This window comes from Tursiops truncatus, chromosome 14 (genome assembly GCF_011762595.2).
Source record: "Tursiops truncatus isolate mTurTru1 chromosome 14, mTurTru1.mat.Y, whole genome shotgun sequence".
Classification (NCBI taxonomy): Eukaryota; Metazoa; Chordata; class Mammalia; order Artiodactyla; family Delphinidae; genus Tursiops; species Tursiops truncatus.
Window position 1 is genome coordinate 11,637,900 of NC_047047.1, and position 18,444 is coordinate 11,656,343.

Consider the following 18,444-nt stretch of genomic DNA (forward strand, 5'->3'; position numbering starts at 1 on the left):
ACAAGCCAACATTGGCCAAGACTCAAGAGGACAATTTTGACAAATGTATATGGTCATGAAACCACCACACAATCAAGGAATAGGTATAGATACACAAGGATATTTTACATCCAACACAGTACTTACTGTTATCCCAACTATTTCCATCATCCCCCAAAAGTTCAAGTGTAGGTATATGTAAGCATCAGAGGGATGATTTAATTGGGAGGAGGGTTAGGGAAATATCCTTTCCCTTTTCCTTCCATACCTTGGACTTACAGGTGATATGGCTCTATACTCATCAATTTGGAGACTGATGTATAAGACCATATTAAAGAAATAGACTCCAACAAGTTCAGTGCTAGGATTGTTGAAGCTCATCATGGTGACCTTCTCACTGTTTATGCAGCTGGGGAGTAGGGAGTAGGGGATATGCATAGCTGATCCTGTTAGAATAATACTTGAGGCCATTTCTAGAATGATTCAATATTTCACTGTTGAAGACTGAGCAGCTATTATGCTTTTTAAGGTTTCTTGAATTGGTATTGCTTGCTCAGTGTTTTGTATTTCTCTATTTCTTAAAATATTGATACCTAGTCTTACTCTAGCCAGACTCGGGGTATAGAAAACCTAGGAAAGTAATGGCAACTAGAAAGAACAGTGTGAAACAAACAAGAGAACAGGTTTTTTCCTTTTCTCTCTGTTTTTCTGCAGTGCTCTGTATCTGTGTCTGTATTCTGTGGTGCTCAATTAGGCTGAGTTCGGCTGTAAGTAATAGCAAACCAAATGTAAATGATTTAAAATCACAATAATGGGACTTCCCTGGTGGTGCAGTGGTCAAGAATCCACCTGCCAGTGCAGGGGACATGGGTTCGAGCCCTGGTCTGGGAAGATCCCACATGCCCTGGAACAACTAAGCCCGTGCACCACAACTACTGAAGCCCTCATGCCTAGAGCCTGTGCTCTGCAACAAGAGAAGCCACTGCAATGAGAAGCCCGCACACCATAACGAAGAGTAGCCCCCACTCGCCACAACTAGAGAAAGCCCGTGCACAGCAACGAAGACCCGACGCGGCCAAATATAAAAAGAATAAAATCGCAATAATGCTTCTTGTGGTCTTAAAGTCTGGCAGTAAGTAGATTCTTAGTGCAACAATGTCATCAGAAATGCTGACTCTATTTCTCCTTCCATTCTGTCATCCTCAGCGTGTGGCTGTGTCTTCCCAAGTGCAAGTTGGTTAGCACAGTTCCAAGCTCTACATCCTCATAGAACATGTCTCATGCAGGAAGGAAGGAAGAAAAAAAAGACTTTCTTCTACATGGCTCTTTTATCAGAGTAGAAAATCTTTCCCAGAAATTGCCCCCAGCAGACATCTCATTAGGCAGGACTAACTCAACGTGACTTAGTCATGGGAGGACAGAATGACCATGATTGGCTCAGACCAATTGGACTCATTCTTTGAGTCCAGTTGGTCTAAGCCAATTCAAGACATATTTCCTTCTGAATGAAGTCAGGGTTCTGTCAGTAAGGAAGATGGGGAGATGGTGATTGGGTGGACAACCAACAGTGTTCATCATATTCTTCTCTTCTCTCTCTGATGTCATTTTTAGGATTTTACCTACTAAAAACCTGCTGATGTCTTCCAAGTCTGTATCTAGTTCTAACTTTTCTTGAGTTCCAGACACATCATCATCTGCCCATTGTACATCTGCATCTGGGTGTCCTGCCAGTAGCTCAAGTTACGTGTCTAAAATGGTACTCATTATATTTCATCCTAGAACTCCATATTTTCACCAAAAATACTGATTAAGACACCACTGCTCACCCTCTCTCCAGTAGCAGGAAACTGAGAATCATCTTGGACTACTCCTTCTCCACTACTTCCCACATCTAATTCCAAGTTCTCTTGATTTCAACTTTTTCCAACTCAACATACTTTGTATCTATGCTTTCCGAAAGGATCCATTAGTCCTTAATGTGGCTCTGAATGTGTGAGTTTGTATGGACATATGAACACAAGTGTTGTGTGTAATATGAGCTTTAAATGAACCTGGGAATATTATCATTCTTATGCCTTTTATGCATACTGGCAAGCTAACAAAGGGGAGAGAAAACCCATAAAATCTTGGTATGGTTTTGTAACACGACTTATAGTTACTTACTTTTATTATCTGTTCCTAATTACCATGCTGTAAAATAATGATTAAGACAACATGTAATTATGGGCCAGATTTACTTTTTTCTAAATTATATTCAATCATGATTGATAATAATGTATCAGTTCACATTGTTGATGGTAATGTAACACTACGATTGGATCACAACTTCTAGAACCTAGAAGAAACGTTGCTCATGTTCCAGAAAAGAAAGTTGAGATAACAGTTGTCCTGTGGTTGCCAAAGTTAGGTTCATCCCATTTTAGCTAGTAGGACTTGAGAGCAGGTGAAATTGAATGACACAAGAATGACAAAGGCGGAGGAGTGAAAGAGTTTGGCCAGTTATCAGTTCAAACGAACAAGGTAATTAATACAAATTTATTATCGTAATTACAGAACTCCCAGGTACTAGAATACAGAGCTTCACAGCAATGGAAAAAGCACAACTTGGATCAAAGTGCCTTAGTGCCTGAAACTCATTCAGCCTGGAAAACACTGTCTACTATTGTTGAAGATACATGGGCATACTCAGAGGCTGCAAAGAAGTGCTATAAATATAATAATGTTACAATTATCTTAGAAATAATATTTATAAATATATAAGTGTAATAAATAATAATTTAAAATAATATTGCATCCTTTGCCTTCTTCTTGAGGCTCAGCTTCAAGAAGTGTTTTACTAAAATGAGCTCACGGATTGGCATAAAATACTGTTGAGGCAGGAAGGATATAGCCATCATTCCCTCCATTTTGAAGATGATCAAACTGAGGTCCCAGAAACTTACAGTGTTTGATAAAGGGTCCATCAGCAACTTAAAAGCAGAAGCTAAGCAGTTGGAATGAAATCCTGGGTCCATGGCTTCTCATTCCAAATACTATGGTGGGTATTTCTTAGTATTCTTATGCCTTAGTTAACCCATCTGTAATATGGGTAGAGCTTTTTTGGTAGCCAGAGTCAGTAGCCCTGGCCCTCCCAAGATTGTATGCATCATAATAATTAAAATGATTGGTAATTTGCAAAGCATGGGGTGTTCTTTAAATAACAAGCAACATTATATGTTAGTGTTGGTTCTACTAGACCTTGTGCCCTCTCTTAGAAAGAGAGTAAATATTCATTTAGAGTTACAAAGGCTCAGCACATGCTCAGAGAGTGACTAAGAGTGCAGGATTTGACTCCTTCATGTACATGGTACATACAGATTGTCAACACTTCACAGGTAAGTAGACTCCACAGTCAAAGCTGAAAGTCAATGATAGAGGGCGGGCCCCTTGCCAGGTGCACCAGTTTTTCTCCCTTTGTGGCAAAATACAGCTTGGGATGGGCAACTGATTTGAAGTGTTGCATACTTCCATGGTTGCTCCAGAGGAAGAGGAGATCGGTCTCATCTTTGATGGTTTGGGGTGTCTCAGGCATCTCCTAGGATAAGGAAAACAAAGATCTATTAAAAGAGAAGAGGAAGATGGTAAAAAAAGAACTGATGCTCAATTCCTTGGCGTTTGGTCTTCATGAGATACACAGTACTTTAGGACTATGAGTAGGTAACATGATGATATAGGTTCTTCATTCATTTTTTCATTCAGAAAGCATTTATTACATGCCTGTTAGATGTATGGCCCCATCTATTCATAATAATTGGTTTCCTCAGTTAACTGGAGAGAAATCCAATGTCATCATGAAGATCGCCAAAGACACTAGTGTCTCACTGTATCCTGACAGGTAGGGCGGAACATTCTTCTTGTCCTGCCTGAACATGGGAATAGAACATTTTGCATCAGATATGAGCACTAAGGACGCTAAGACCTGGAAACCTTTTGACCTCTAAATGTACAAAACATACTTTGGGAAAATAACTTAGAATTTAGACATGTTTATCTCTGTATTTAAGTCAACAACTGAAGACTAAAGAAACCCAAATCTCACACACACACATACACAAAACTTTCCAGACATATTAGAAGCTGAATCCTTTCAATACAATTTTTTGAAAATTGTGATCCCTTTAGACGACACTCCTCTTGTTCCTCTTGCGAGTATGAAAAAAACTTAAGACGCATCTTCTCTATTCTTTTAATAGAAAAGAACTAAATATCCTTTTGAGGTTTCCTTGGGTTTTTCAATGTCAACAAGGATTTTATTTCTCAAACCTATTTCTCTCCCAGTTTCCCCCGCTTCCTCTTGTTGGTTCTATCTCCAAAATATAACCAGATTCTGTCTCCTTCTTTCCACCTGTCTCACAACTCCCGCCCCCACCCACCCCGACTGTTACTACCACATCTTAATCAGATTTTCTCTATTGCCTCCTTTCTGATCTATTCTCTGAGTTAGAAAATATAAGTAAAGTCAGGATACTTCCCTGTTTGAAGTCCTTTCCTCTATTTATCTTTCCTTTTTTTCAGGGTGTCCCAGCTCCTTGGGTGTCCCTTCTGATCTTTGAAGCTGGCCTTGTAAAGCTCTAGGGCTGGGTGCACTCAGATCCCTCTGTTTGGAATGCCCCCCACCCCCCATGGCATGCTCCCTCCTGGCAGCAGCTCTCATCTCTAGGGAGCTCTGTGTAAAAAGCATGCTCTCATTTTCTCTATCTCAGCGCCCTGTTCATTGGCTTTACAGCATCTTGCACTTTTTGCTGGTTGTTTGGCTCGTCTATTGTCTGTGCCCTTCAGAAGAGTGAGTTCTATAAGGCTTTGGCTCACCACTGTCTACTGAGCTGTTGACACTGCTTGAAAAATAGAAGGCTCTCAATAAACAACGTTTGTTGAATGAATTCACAAATGAAGCTACTGCCCTACTCTATAGACATCACTTTCATCTGACTTGATCCAGGAAGAGAGACACATGCATCCACGTAAATCCTAGTTAGGGTGGGAGCAGGGGTTGGGTTTTACACATTTACTGAATAAGAGTCACCCACTAATCAGTGGAGAAAACATCTGGCTCTAGTGGGCAGGTGTGTGCGTCTGTATGTTTGGAGGGGAATGTGGTAGTAGAGATGAGGCTGGGCTGAGAGAGAAAGCTGGCACCAATGGAGAGAGAGAGGCACTGCAGTCAGAAAGCCAGGGTTTGAGCCTTGGCTCCCAGCTTTTGCTTTGTACCCACTGGCAGGTGATTAATCCTCTGTGATCTCAGTGGCTTATTTGACACTCTTGGAGGCAGGCCCCCTGGTACTAAAGCCTGCTGTCATGTAGGTCAGATAGTAGATGTCAGTAGAGCTCAAAGAGGGATGGAATAAACAGATGCCCAGGGATGGGAGGTGAATAGGACCAGGCAGGGAAAAGAGAAAGAAGAAGAAGGCAGTTTACCTTTTATGTCATTTTGCCACCTCCACCTCCACAGATCCTGCCTAGAACTGCCTCTGAATATAGTGGGTAAGAAGTAGGACGGGGGCTTCCCTGGTGGCGCAGTGGTTGAGAGTCCGCCTGCCGATGCAGCGGACACGGGTTCGTGCCCCGGTCCGGGAAGATCCCACATGCCGCGGAGCGGCTGGACCCGTGAGCCATGGCCGCTGAGCCTGCGCGTCCGGAGCCTGTGCTCCGCAACGGGAGGGGCCACAACAGTGAGAGGCCCGCATACCGCCAGAAAAAAAAAAAAAAAAAAAAAGAAGAAGAAAAGAGGACTGTGCCATCCTGCTAGGGGTGTCTGCCTCTTGGGATCATCTACAAATGCATGGGTTGTAAATGAAGGTAAATTGGAGACTGAGAACAACTGACCTTTAGCAATACGGGTTCGCCTTCGTTTTGAGCACAAACAAACAGTTGAGTTTTTGAGATTCTTAGAGTCACAGGAAGTTGAGTATCATCTCCTGATGTATAAGCAGCTATGTCAAATTCCACTGGCAAAGAGAAAAGCCAAAAAAAAAAAAAAGTAAATCCATTGTATTTGTGTAAAATCAAGTGTCTATGAAGATGCTGTGTGTGGGCTTCCCTGGTGGCACAGTGATTGGGAATCCGTCTACCAATGCAGGGGACACGGGTTCGAGCCCTGGTCCAGGAGGATCCCACATGCCACAGAGCAATTCAGTCTGTGCGTCACAACTACTGAGCCTGTGCTCTAGAGCCCACGAGCCACAACTACTGAGCTCACGTGCTGCAACTACTGAAGCCCACATGCCTAGAGCCCGTGCTCTGCAGCAAGAGAAGCCACCGCAATAAGAAGCCCGTGCACTGCAACGAAGAGTAGCCCCCGCTCACCGCAAATAGAGAAAGCCCGCACATAGCAACGAAGACCCAATGCAGCCAAAAATAAATAAATAAGAAATAAATTTATATATATATATATAAAAGATGCTCTGTGTGTGTGTGCAGTTATGTCCCCAACTATGGTGTAAGTACCCGAAGGTCAGGAATGGAATTTATACATCTTTGTATCCTTCACAATGTCTGCCTTATTCACTAGGCAGGTAAATACTTGCTTAATGGCTTTAGAATTTTCTATGTTGAATGAATGCTTGGGGGCTGCATATTTATTGAATCTCTTATAATTATATTAGTGGGATAAGACCCTGGAATTTGTGAAGTCATGAGTAAAATGGAGGGGTTTAGAAGCTGATACACTCATATGTTGCTAAGGATAGTGAAAAGTAGTTCAGTTTTCCTTAGAGAACAATGCTTAATAAGAGCTGTAAAATTATTTATGCCTAGAAATCCAGCATCTGGGATACGTTCCAAGAAATAAGCTCATAGAGAAAGAAATAATTTAAACAAAGACATTTGCAACTGAATTATTTAGAGCAAACCCAAGGCACCAGCATAGCAACATGATTGAATATTCTAGTGCCATTAAAAATGGCAAATACATATACTCTGTCAATATGTGGGAAAATTGTGTGAAATAATATTAAGTAGGAAAACAGAACACAAAATAATTTGTAAATGTCTTAGAGTGGAAAGCGTGTTAGCTGAAATATATCCAATCAGAAAGAGCCCTGCTTGTTTATCACAAAGTAGCCTCTTTGGACCTCTGAAGATAATTTTGTTTACTGATGACATGTCCTTAAGCTAAAATATGTACACCATGGAAATTGGATCGTTGTGACAAAATTTCTTGCATCCTAAATTTCATTCTTCAGAACATATTTGCAGCTTATTGGCTACTTTGCCTCACAATTATGTTATCAGAGATAATGATTCTTGGGCTTCCCTGGTAGTGCAGTGGTTAAGAATCCGCCTGCCAGTGCAGGGGACACGGGTTCGAGCCCTGGTCCAGGAAGATCCCACATGCCACGAAACAACTAAGCCTGTGCACCACAACTACTGAGCTCACGTGCTGCAACTACTGAAGCCCTCACGCCTAGAGCCCGTGCTCCACAACAAGAGAAGCCGCAACAATGAGAAGCCCGAGCACCACAAGGAAAAGAAGCCCCCTGCTCGTCGCAGCTAGAGAAAGCCCGTGTGCAGCAATGAAGTCCCAACACAGCGAAAAAATAAACAAATAAATAAATTTATATATATATATAAAAAGATAATGATTCTTCCTAGTTTGGTGTTATTTGGAAGTTTGATCAGCAGGCTCCTCATTGGCTTCTGAGTAAATTTGCATAAGTCACTGAATATTTCTGAGGCTCCGTTTACTTACCTTTAAAATCAAGGATAAGACTATCTCAGAGAAACAAAGGAGACAGTATCTCAGAAAGCTTTAAACTGCACTTAGAGCTTTCATAGCTAAGACACTTCTCTCTTGTTAAAGCTTCCAGATTTGGCTGAAGTTCCTGTCCTTGCCCAGAATTTTTACGAGGGGTGATGTGCTTCATCTTATTCTAGATAAATCGTGCAAAGCCAGGAATCTAGAGAGGTTTATTCTTTAAAAGCAGAAAGCTTAAAAGAAATACAGAAATAAAAAGGGTGGGGGAAGATGACAGAATTGTCCATTTACCTGCCTCATCCAGATTATTTAATGCAGCAGCCATGAGGTGTTGACCTGACGGATGTAGAACTATACTTTGATGGAGGGCGTCATTCAGGATGTATTGCTGTTGGATGAGCTTGATAAAGTTGTATTTCATGTTGCTCTGGAAGCTGTAATGTGCTGATCTGGGCTTGATGATTTCTAAAACCGTTATCACGAGCTCAGATTAATGTCCAAGTACAAACATAGATGATATACATGCTCTAATACAAGGTATTGAAGGGACATGAAGAATATCCCAGTCTAGGTGAGGAAACTGAGAGAGAAATGAAATCACCCTGTCAGCAGAATTGGTTCTAGAATTATCCCTGTGGTTACTTATTTGTTTCTTTTTAAACTTAGATTCTTCAGGCAATAGTTGTTTTTTTTTTTTTAAAGATTACCTGTACAACTTTTTGGTTGTTTGGAGGTTTGTAAGGAACCAGGAAGACTCCTTGTATATTCTCCACCTATATTTTCAAATGAATGCACTCTGAGAAAAAAATGAATCCACTAGGAATTTTATATGTCACTGAGGTGCAGGTCTAAATGTCTGCCACCTTTTTTTTTTTTTAAATCTTTATTGGAGTATAATTGCTGTACAATGGTGTGTCAGTTTCTGCTTTATAACAAAGTAAATCAGCTATACATATACATATATCCCCATATCTCCTCCCTCTTGCATCTCTCTCCCACCCTCCCTATCCCACCCCTCTAGGTGGTCACAAGGCACCGAGCTGATCTCCCTGTGTTATGTGGCTGCTTCCCACTAGCTATCTATTTCACATTTGGTAGTGTATATAGGTCCATGCCTCGCTCTCACTTCGTCCCATCTTACCTTTCCCCCTCCCTGTGTCCTCAAGTCCATTCTCTACGTCTGCGTCTTTATTCCTGTCTTGCCCCAGGTTCTTCAGAACCATTTTTTTTTTTTTAGATTCCACATATATGTGTTAGCATACGGTATTTGTTTTTGTCTTTCTGACTTCACTCTGTATGACAGACTCTTGGTCCATCCACCTCACTACAAATAACTCAATTTCGTTTCTTTTTATGGCTGAGTAATATTCCATTGTATATATGTGCCACATCTTCTTTATCCATTCATCTGTCGATGGACACTTAGGTTGCTTCCGTGTCCTGGCTATTGTAAATAGAGCTGCAGTGAACATTGTGGTACATGCCTCTTTTTGACTTATGGTTTTCTCAGGGTATATGCCCAGTAGTGGGATTGCTGGGTCATATGGCAGTTCTAGTTTTAGTTTTTTAAGGAACCTCCATACTGTTCTCCATAGTCTGCCACCTTTCTTTTTATTTTTTGAAAAAAATTTTTTTATTTTGTTTTTTCTATCTACCACCTTTCTGAACAGGGGTATATGTCAACAGCTTCACAAATCCTCATGGCTCTGAATAATTCTACTACCAGGAATATTTTATTCTAAGTAAATAAATGATAGAAACGAAGATTTATTGATACGGCTCTTCATTGTCACATTACTTATAATGGTAAAAAACTGGAGCTCTAAAATGTCTTTTATTTATTGACAAATGAAAAAAGTTGGATATTCAATCGTATGTAATTGACCTAATAATGTTTAACATGTATATTCCTGTGTGTGCAGGCACATAGAAGACTTTAAGGAAGGTAACATAGTGCTGGCAGTGGTAAACCCTGAGGGGTAGTATGCGTATGCGTGGTTTTAGTTTTCATTCTTGTATTTTCCAATTTTCTAGGTGAACATGTGTTAATATTTAGCTGTTACTTTAAAAATATTAGGTTTATATCTCATGTGGAGGCTTGTATAGTGGAGGCATGGGAGAAAAATCATGACTTCTATAGTCAGATAGAACAGATTTGGTTTGACACTTTACTACTTAACACACTGTGAGATTTTGGGCAGGTCACTATCTCACTGAGCTTACTTTCCTCATATATAAAACAAGAATGTAGGATTGTTGTGAAGGTTAGAGATAATGCAGCCATTAGTAAGTTAGTAGTGTCAGTAGTATTAACAAAATAGTAGTAGTAATAATGCTAATAATAGCTAACATTTTTTAGGTATTTTCTACGTGCCAGGCATTATTTTAGTCCAGAAGCTTGCAAGTATCGACTCATTTAATCTTCACAACAGTTAGGGGATTACCCCCATTTTACAGTAGAGGAAACTGAAGTACAGAAAGGTTAAGTAACTTGCCCAAGGAGACATAATTAGTATGTGGAGGAGCATAACTTCCACAGTGGAAGTCACCCACTAACAGTATATAACTGCTTTCTGTCGAAAGGCGCAAAGTCACTTGACCTTAAGAATATGGCCACGAAGTGAGCCTGTGAGCAGGTATGCTAAACTCAAGCCACTGCTGACCTCTTCCCACTGGAGAAGGCTAAAAATTAATTTTCCTTTCTTATAGTTACAGACGAATGGTTGGTTGCCCTCTTGTTACTCAAGGTTTTATTTTTCCCTGTACTCTGCTGTCCCCATTTGCTTAAAAGTAGAAAACAAAGATATTATTGCACTTGACCCCTTACCTTCTTCTGTATCATTGGCAATGTCTTCCAGGTCATCGTCGGTGAGGAACTGATTTAAACTCAACCATCTGTTCTTCAGAATCTTCCCGTTGGCTGCCACCATCATCACATTTTCCTTGAAGGTAAGCTTGGATGTCTTAGAGGTTTCAGGGGTATTCAGAGACATATATTTATCTATGCAGTCCTGATGAAGTGGTTCATAGCTTGCATCATAGAAGGACTTCTGTGAGGAAGGAAAATGAAAACTGAAAAGTTGCCCATGGCCATAGAATGAGACTCCTTTATAATAGGAGTTTTATTCAACAGACTTAGAGAGAAGGATGTCCATTTTGGTCTCGGGTAACCCATGTTTCATCAGTCTTTCCCTCCTTCCTCCTTTCCTTTCTCCTTCCTCCTTTCCTTTTCCTCTGCCTCCTTCCTCTTTACCCACTTCCTCCCATCCCTCCTTTGAGGATTTCCCTGAAAAGATGTGATCTCTGGGAAGGTCTTTGTCATCCAACCACAGACTCAAAAATGAGATCTTGTTATACTTAGTGAAGTAAGTCAGAGAAAGACAAATACTATATGATATCACTTACATGTGGAATCTAAAAAATAATACAAATGAACCTATATACAAAACAGAAAAAGACTCACAGACGTAGAAAACAAACTTATGGTTACCAAAGGGGAGATGTAAGGGGGGAGGGGCAAATTAGGGATATGGGATTAAGAGATACACACTACTATACATAAAATAGATAAGCAACAAGGATTTACTGTATAACACAGGAAATTATATTCAATATCTTGTAATAACCTATATCAGAAAAAAAAACGGTATCGCTATGCTCTCCTCCTGAAACTAACACAATATTGTAAATCAACTATATTTCAGTAAAAAAAATGACATGTTGTAATGAAACAGGTCTACAAGTGATCTTAGTGAGTGGTAGCCTTCTAGTCAGTTCCCCCTCAGGAGGTCAAACACCTACTTGACAATGCTTAAATATTTTAGAAATACTCCCCTAGGTATAGCTTTTAGAACTAGTACCAAAGACACACAAAGCAGTACCTATTTGTGGTCTCCTAACCAAATAACACAGCATGTGAACGGCTGCAGATTTTTTACTTTCAACTGGTCTGCTTCTTCCACCTCAGCTTCATGGGCTATTACACTTAGAGGGCTATCTCTAATCTCTGGAGCTGGTGTTAGAGAAGGTGTCAACAACACGTCACTTAAGGAGACAGAACCCTGGTGAAGTGGCCCAAAGGGGCTGTCCCAGGATGGCAAAACCAACATTCTGATTGAAGGCTGACCCAGAAGACTCCATTCTTGGAGTTTCAGGTGAGTTCTGCTCTGTTCTGGGAAAATCTGGTGACCATGAATGATGCCATCAACTGTTAGTGCAAAGAGGCAGTTGGTCTCACTTATAATGAAAAAATGCATGTCTCTGGACTTCTAGTGAAGGTAAAACAGAAGCATCTAAGATTCAAGCCATTGTTATACTAGTGGAGAAAATACTGCGTAAACACAGCAATCTTATAAGAATTACAGTCATATGCTTACCTGATTCAGAGACAGATGGTCAATTTCGGAACTGTATTCTTCATTTTCACTGTTAAACAAGAGGATGAGAATTTAATTCTGTTTGTTATATCACTACAGTCACTGGGCAACATATTTTAATAACTATATTAGCTTTGGGTAACACACACACACACACACACACACACACACACACACACACACACACACGGCCATTACTGTCATCTTTGAAAATTAAGGGCCTCTGTGCATACACACCCACACAGTAATTTGTACTTGATAATTTGGAATTAGTAATCATCGGGCCAGGCCTTGAACTCTACCTGCTCTCTACCTATAAGAACGAGACTTGGCTAACCAATTGAAGAGTTGTAATCGAATTTCGGGGAAAAATTTTAAGCTCCTCAAGAGAGAAGAAACACTTTTGAAGCACCTCATTTAAATTTGAACCAAATGGGTTATACGTTACACTTTGCTTTCATGTATTTAGTAAAACAGATTTAATCATTTATACTTTGCCAAATATCCAGGCAACATTTCCGTAGTCTAGTTTGTGGTTAGTGTATCTTAATAGGTAATGGGAATACCATGTTGGCTTAAAGTGTTACACAATTTTAACTTTTTATTCATTATCTTTCTCCTGTGTCTGAATGAGATTGACCGTGTATGTTTCACATGCTCAAATTGCTGTGAAGCCATTTCCTATTCCAGATTGAGATCAAGAAGTTTTCCTGAGAAAGGTTTCTCTTTCTGACAATCCATTAAAACTCCTTACTGTATCAGGGCATGTGAACCAGACAGAAGCTGTGTCTAAGTAGATGTTGAAAACCACTAGGACTCAGCAGCCCTTAAAAGTGATCTTTCGGGCTTCCCTGGTGGCGCAGTGGTTGAGAATCTGCCTGCTAATGCAGGGCACACGGGTTCGAGCCCTGGTCTGGGAAGATCCCACATGCCGCGGAGCAACTGGGCCCGTGGGCCACAACTACTGAGCTTGCGCGTCTGGAGCCTGTGCTCCGCAACAAGAGAGGCCGTGATAGCGAGAGGCCCGTGCACGGCGATGAAGAATGGCCCCCCGCTTGCCACAACTAGAGAAAGCCCTCGCACAGAAACGAAGACCCAACACAGCAAAACTAAATAAATAAATTAATAAACTCCTACCCCCAACATCTAAAAAAAACAAAAACAAAAAACCAACCTGATTAAAAAATGGGCAGAAGACCTGAATAGACTTTTTTTTTTTTTTAAAAAAGTGATCTTTCTAGAATGGCTGCCTCCCTGTCAATTCACCTCAGTTTAAATTCTGGGTTCTGTTTCCCTGGGTCTTCACTGAACCTGCCCTGACTTCAGAGGTAGGACACATCTTTACAGCCTCTGCGGGTCTGGCCCAGCTGGATTCTAATGTACCTTGATCCCCTCATTAAATCACAAGAGACAGAAGCTCTTTCCTACCTGTAACAGTTCTTCAGGTCTTCAAAGAGGTCGGGGACTTTGGCCATCTTCACTTCTGCAACAGAGAACACCAGTAGCTGTCAGTCCTGCCAGCCTCTGAACCAGATGCCAGCAACGAGAACCACCTCCCCTTTGTGTTTCTTGAGACATTTAATGAATGACTTAGCTCACACTCAGCATTCTTCTTTTCACTCCCTTGAATTATTTGCATATGTATCTGCCTCCTCTGCTACACAGTAAACTTCTTTTAGAATCTTGGTAACCCTTATGTGTCCAACCCAACGCACCACACATGGTAGGCATTCAATGAAAGTTTGAATAAGTAGAAAACAAGAAACAGAAAACCCCCAACAAGGATGAGATATTTACCTTACACAGATGCAAGAGAGAGGCAGCGTTAGAAATTCCCAGTTTTCTCCTAACAGTTTTTGGTTGTAGAGATTCCCTTCAAGGAAAGCCCTGGCTGCACTCTCCAATGCCCTCATATGTAACCAGTTCCTCTGTCCCTCAATTTCCCACCAGAAGAGAGAAGCATTTTCTGAAATCTGACTGTGATTCTAACTCACACACCAAACCAGAGAGGGATGGGAAAGGAAGGAAGAGGCTTTAGCTTCAGAGGAGGCAGTTTGAGAGATCACAGCCAAGGAGAAAAACAAAAAAAATGTGTTACTATCCAAAGATGTGATAAGGACTTTACCTTTGCTGACTCGAGCGAGCGACAGTGAAATGACTTGCTCTCTTTCCGTGTGGAGACTGTAGCCCCAGTCAGCTTTCTTCGCCTTTTGTCTGCTCTGGAGTGGGCGTGGCCATGATTGCACCACTGGAAATTCACAGGGAAAAATTCTGCTTTGTATTTTTTTAAGTTCATTCAACCTTATACTGGCCAAAATAATGACAAACAATATACTTGATCATAGCGTTTGCAGAGATTCCAGGAGTATCTGACTTGGTTCATTTATTTATTGCTTTGCTCTAAACAGTGATAAACATGTAGTCTTAGAAAAAGGGAAGAAGAACAGGAAACTTAAGTTTCTAAAAATATTTGGTGGGGGATGGAGGGAGAACTCCTAAAAGCAGAATTGTAGATGGTTAGAGTTGGAGGGGCGCTTAGGAGTTGTAGTTCGTGTTTTCGCTTAATTTGTTTATTGCGCCCCAGGGCTGAGTATGAATTGATGGAATACTTGGAAGCCCCCCGGCAGCTAAGGGGTGGCTCTTGAGAGAAGACGGTCCATCTTTTCTGAAGAGGGAGGTCTGCTTGAGTAGGCATCCATCACTCGAGTATGGGGTGACCACTTCTCCGTTAGGGCAGGGTAGAGGAGAGAAGAATCATAGTCAACCACAGAAGTCAATCCTTTTACTCCTCTGAATACTGTCAGTCCATTTCAGACAGAAGTGACAGAGCTTTAGGAGAAAACTCTTTTCCTGGCCATGTTTGGCTTCTACCAGAGCCCAGAGAGAAGCATGGTCTTCTCTAGGATAAACCCAAGGTGTGTGAGGATAGCTGCAGACTCAGGGAGGTATGGACAAGGCTAGAAGCCAGTGGCTGGATTCAAGAATGGAGATCGGGGGACTTCCCTGGTGGTGCATTGGTTAAGACTCCACGCTTCCACTGCAGGGGCCTGGATTCCATCCCCGGTCGGGGAGCTAAGATCATGCATGCTGCGTGGCACGGCCAAAAATAAAAGAAGAATGGAGATTGAGAAAGGAAGGGACTCAGGGACTCTTATACACGACCCTGATTCAGTGTTACCTGGCTGTTATCATCAAAGACTTTTTCAGTATACTGAGGCTGGCCCAGTTCAGGTGGCAGAACGCCAGACTCTTAGCAGATAAATGTTTCAGGTTTCCTGGTTGGAGTTTAAGCCATGTAATTTAAAATAAAGGAAATGGACGGGAAAAGAGGGTAGAAGAGGAATATAAAAAGTAAAGAGAGGAAGGCAAGACACCACAATGCAACATGATATTAAAAAGCAAAAAAGCTCAGAAGGACTAGGAGTAAAGTGGTTTGGTGTGAGTTGAGTAAAGTATGCTGTGTGGGCCTTGTTTGACATAAATCATGAGGTTGGTTAGGTGATCATTAAGGTCTGTCCTAGGTGCAAAATCTCTGGTACTGATTCTATTGTCCAGTTCAGTTCCTCCTGCTCACAGACCTGGTGTTATAATAGTTATAAATAAGAACCACAGGAATAACTGGCATCCTGGATGCAGGCAATGTAGATGGAGGACCAGACTGGGACGAGCTTGGATGTCTCAGGATGGATCCTTTTGTGAAAGGTGTTGGCAGTCGGTGCTTCTCTTTCAGGCTACACAGAAATATTAACACTCGTTACCCCCTCTGCCTCCTACGGATCTCGTGAAGACTATTACTAAGAAACAATTGCAAAGCACATCGTGAACGTGGGCTGCTATGGAGATGCAATTAAACAAAAATAATAACAGCGCTAACGATGGCTTCTGTCACTTGGGACCCTGTAGAGTCATCATTGTAATGCCTTAGTTCACTGAAGATAATATAGTTCTTACGAAAATAATGACTTGAAACTTCAACAGGGAGGACATTTTCAGGTGAAGGCCTCCACTGAAACCTAGGGTGGGTTCAGTTTCTGGGAGGAATACATACCACCTCTTTGGTAATCCAGGAAAATACCCTTGGTTCCACCATCAGTGGCAACACCCATCCTGGCCCATGTCACATCTCTGTCATAGAAAATTGCTCAAATGTGGTTGCTGAATTTCTCAAGGAGGGTCTGAACTGATTTTCTAGCCAATCAACTCAGGTTGTGTCTCACTTAACTTTTTCCTGGACATGACCTTTTTGGAAACTGGTTTTTAAAGGAAGAACAAAAATGTGGGTGAGGTTTAGAGAGTGAGGAGTCCTTGCTTTGTTTTGGGGAACGTGCTTTTCTGTGAGTGTGAACAAAGCTTGACTTGCAAGTAATTCTCAACACCACACCATCTCTTTCTAGGAAACAGAGAGAGGAACATACTGGAGCCCCAAGTGTGTTTGTGGGTTGTCCTGTGACTGGGAATTTGGGTGGTTTCCTGTATCCACTTCTTGACTCCGGGGAGGCCTCAAAAATCCTTCTTTAGTCCTTTTAATCTAAATCATTCAGAAAAAAGTTATTGTGCCCTTATTCTGTGCCAGGGGTTTTGCTGGGCGTCAGTATTTTTCTTTCATGATTCACAAAATTAGACAGGTATTGGGACTTCCCTGGTGGCACAGGGATTAAGAATCTGCCTGCCAATGCAGGGGACACAGGTTCGAGCCCTGGTCCGGGAAGATCCCACGTGCCGCTGGGCGACTAAGCCCGTGCGCCACAACTACCGAGTCTGGGCTCTAGAGCCCGCGAGCCACAACTACTTAGCCCGCGTGCCTAGAGTCCGTGCTCTGCTACAAGAGAAGCCACCACAAATGAGAAGCCCACGCACTGCAACGAAGAGTAGACCCAGCTCGCCACAACCAGAGAAAGCCCGCACGCAGCAACAAAGACCCAATGCAGCCAAAAATAAATAAAATTAAATCTTAAAAAAAAAATTATAGGGCTTCCCTGGTGGCGTAGTGGTTGAGAGTCCGCCTGCCGATGCAGGGGACATGGGTTCGTGTCCTGGTCCGGGAGGATCCCGCATGCCGCGGAGCGGCTGGGCCCATGAGTCATGGCCTCTGAGCCTGCGCGTCCGGAGCCTGTGCTCCGCAGCGGGAGAGGCCACAACAGTGAGAGGCCCACGTACCGCAAAAAAAAAATAAGTAAATAAAAAATGCTATAGGTATGCAGGATGAGAGGATGTAGTATTTTGGTAGGTGATTGGATACGCTTTATGAGCTTGGAGGCTGTGGGTCTAACAGTCACGGTGGTGCTTTTCACTTGAAAACTGCTTTACATAGTTCACAAAGAACTCTCACCCGCACTGTCTCACTGGCTCCTCACTTTACCTATGAGAGACAGTGATTACCATGCCCTTTCACAGCTGAGGACACGTGAAGAGGTTAAGTGACCAACCTATGGTCGCTAAACTGCCAGAGCCAGCACTTGACCTCGGGTTTCTGATTCCAAGTCCAAGCTTCTCTTTCCACTGCATATAGATGTGCCAGTCTCTTATCACCACCAACGCCAAGTGACAGAGCTGAAACTGATTGTCCTTAAAGGTCTTTCCTGCCTCAAACAGCCTATCATTCAGTGATTCTAAGGTTCTTTGTAAAAAAAAAATAAAAAATAAAAAAAAGAAATGGTTTGAAATAGCTTTCCTCTCTTCTTCTATGAAATCTCACTTTTTTCTTTGGAAATACAGGAAAGGGGTGAAGGCAATCGGCGTAATTGAGTACATGATCGTGGTGGAGTCTGAATGGGGACTTTGGTGATGCTCTTGTCATTGTATCACGAAGACAGGAATCATCTGTAAACATCTTGGGAACCAACTTTAAAATCATTGCATGTAGTTGGATGTGACAGGGTGAAAGAGTGCTTGATTGAAGGGAGATAATCAAAACTGTGAGGTCGGTATTCTTATCACATTTATAGAAGAGGAAACCTAGGTCCAGGGAGGTGGAGCAATCTGTCTAAGATCGCAAGGTAACCAAGTTGCTGAAATGGAATTCAGATTCCAGAGTCGAGGCTCAGTCAACCACCAGGGATTCTCTTTTTCTTAGTGGGTGACCTCTTTCTTTCTTTTGCTCTTGTTAATCTCTAATTTCTTCTGCTTTGTCTTGTTAGTCTTTTGAAGGGCCTAGAACGATATGTTGGAGAAGGATGCACCTCAGACACTATGTAGATTAAACACTTCCTAAAAGAGAAAGTAGGCTCAGAGAAGGGGGAGCGTCAGTGTCCCGAGGTCACATGGAGAGTTCATGATGAGAGTGGGAAAGAAAAATGAAAACTCGCTGTTTCTTGATTTCTAGTTCAAAATATCCCACTACCTAGTGACACTGGCTCT

At 41.9% G+C, this 18,444-nt stretch overlaps 1 protein-coding gene across 4 annotated transcripts; it reads right to left on the reverse strand.

Annotated features, from left to right (window-relative positions):
* Positions 1-2,485: 2,485 nt before the first annotated feature.
* On the reverse strand, positions 2,486-14,288 carry IL1A (interleukin 1 alpha). 4 transcript variants are annotated; one of them, XR_012325554.1, is made up of 8 exons: positions 14,213-14,288; positions 13,516-13,570; positions 12,088-12,136; positions 10,539-10,761; positions 8,003-8,176; positions 5,842-5,963; positions 3,736-3,881; positions 3,464-3,553 (listed from the first exon to the last, which is right to left on the reverse strand). XR_012325554.1 is itself a non-coding variant. In XM_019930998.3 (7 exons), the coding sequence occupies exons 2-7, from the start codon at positions 13,560-13,562 to the stop codon at positions 3,371-3,373; spliced, it is 798 nt and encodes a 265-aa protein (XP_019786557.1). In that variant the 5' UTR covers positions 13,563-13,570; positions 14,213-14,288; the 3' UTR covers positions 2,486-3,370.
* Between the last annotated feature and the right edge of the window lie 4,156 nt (positions 14,289-18,444).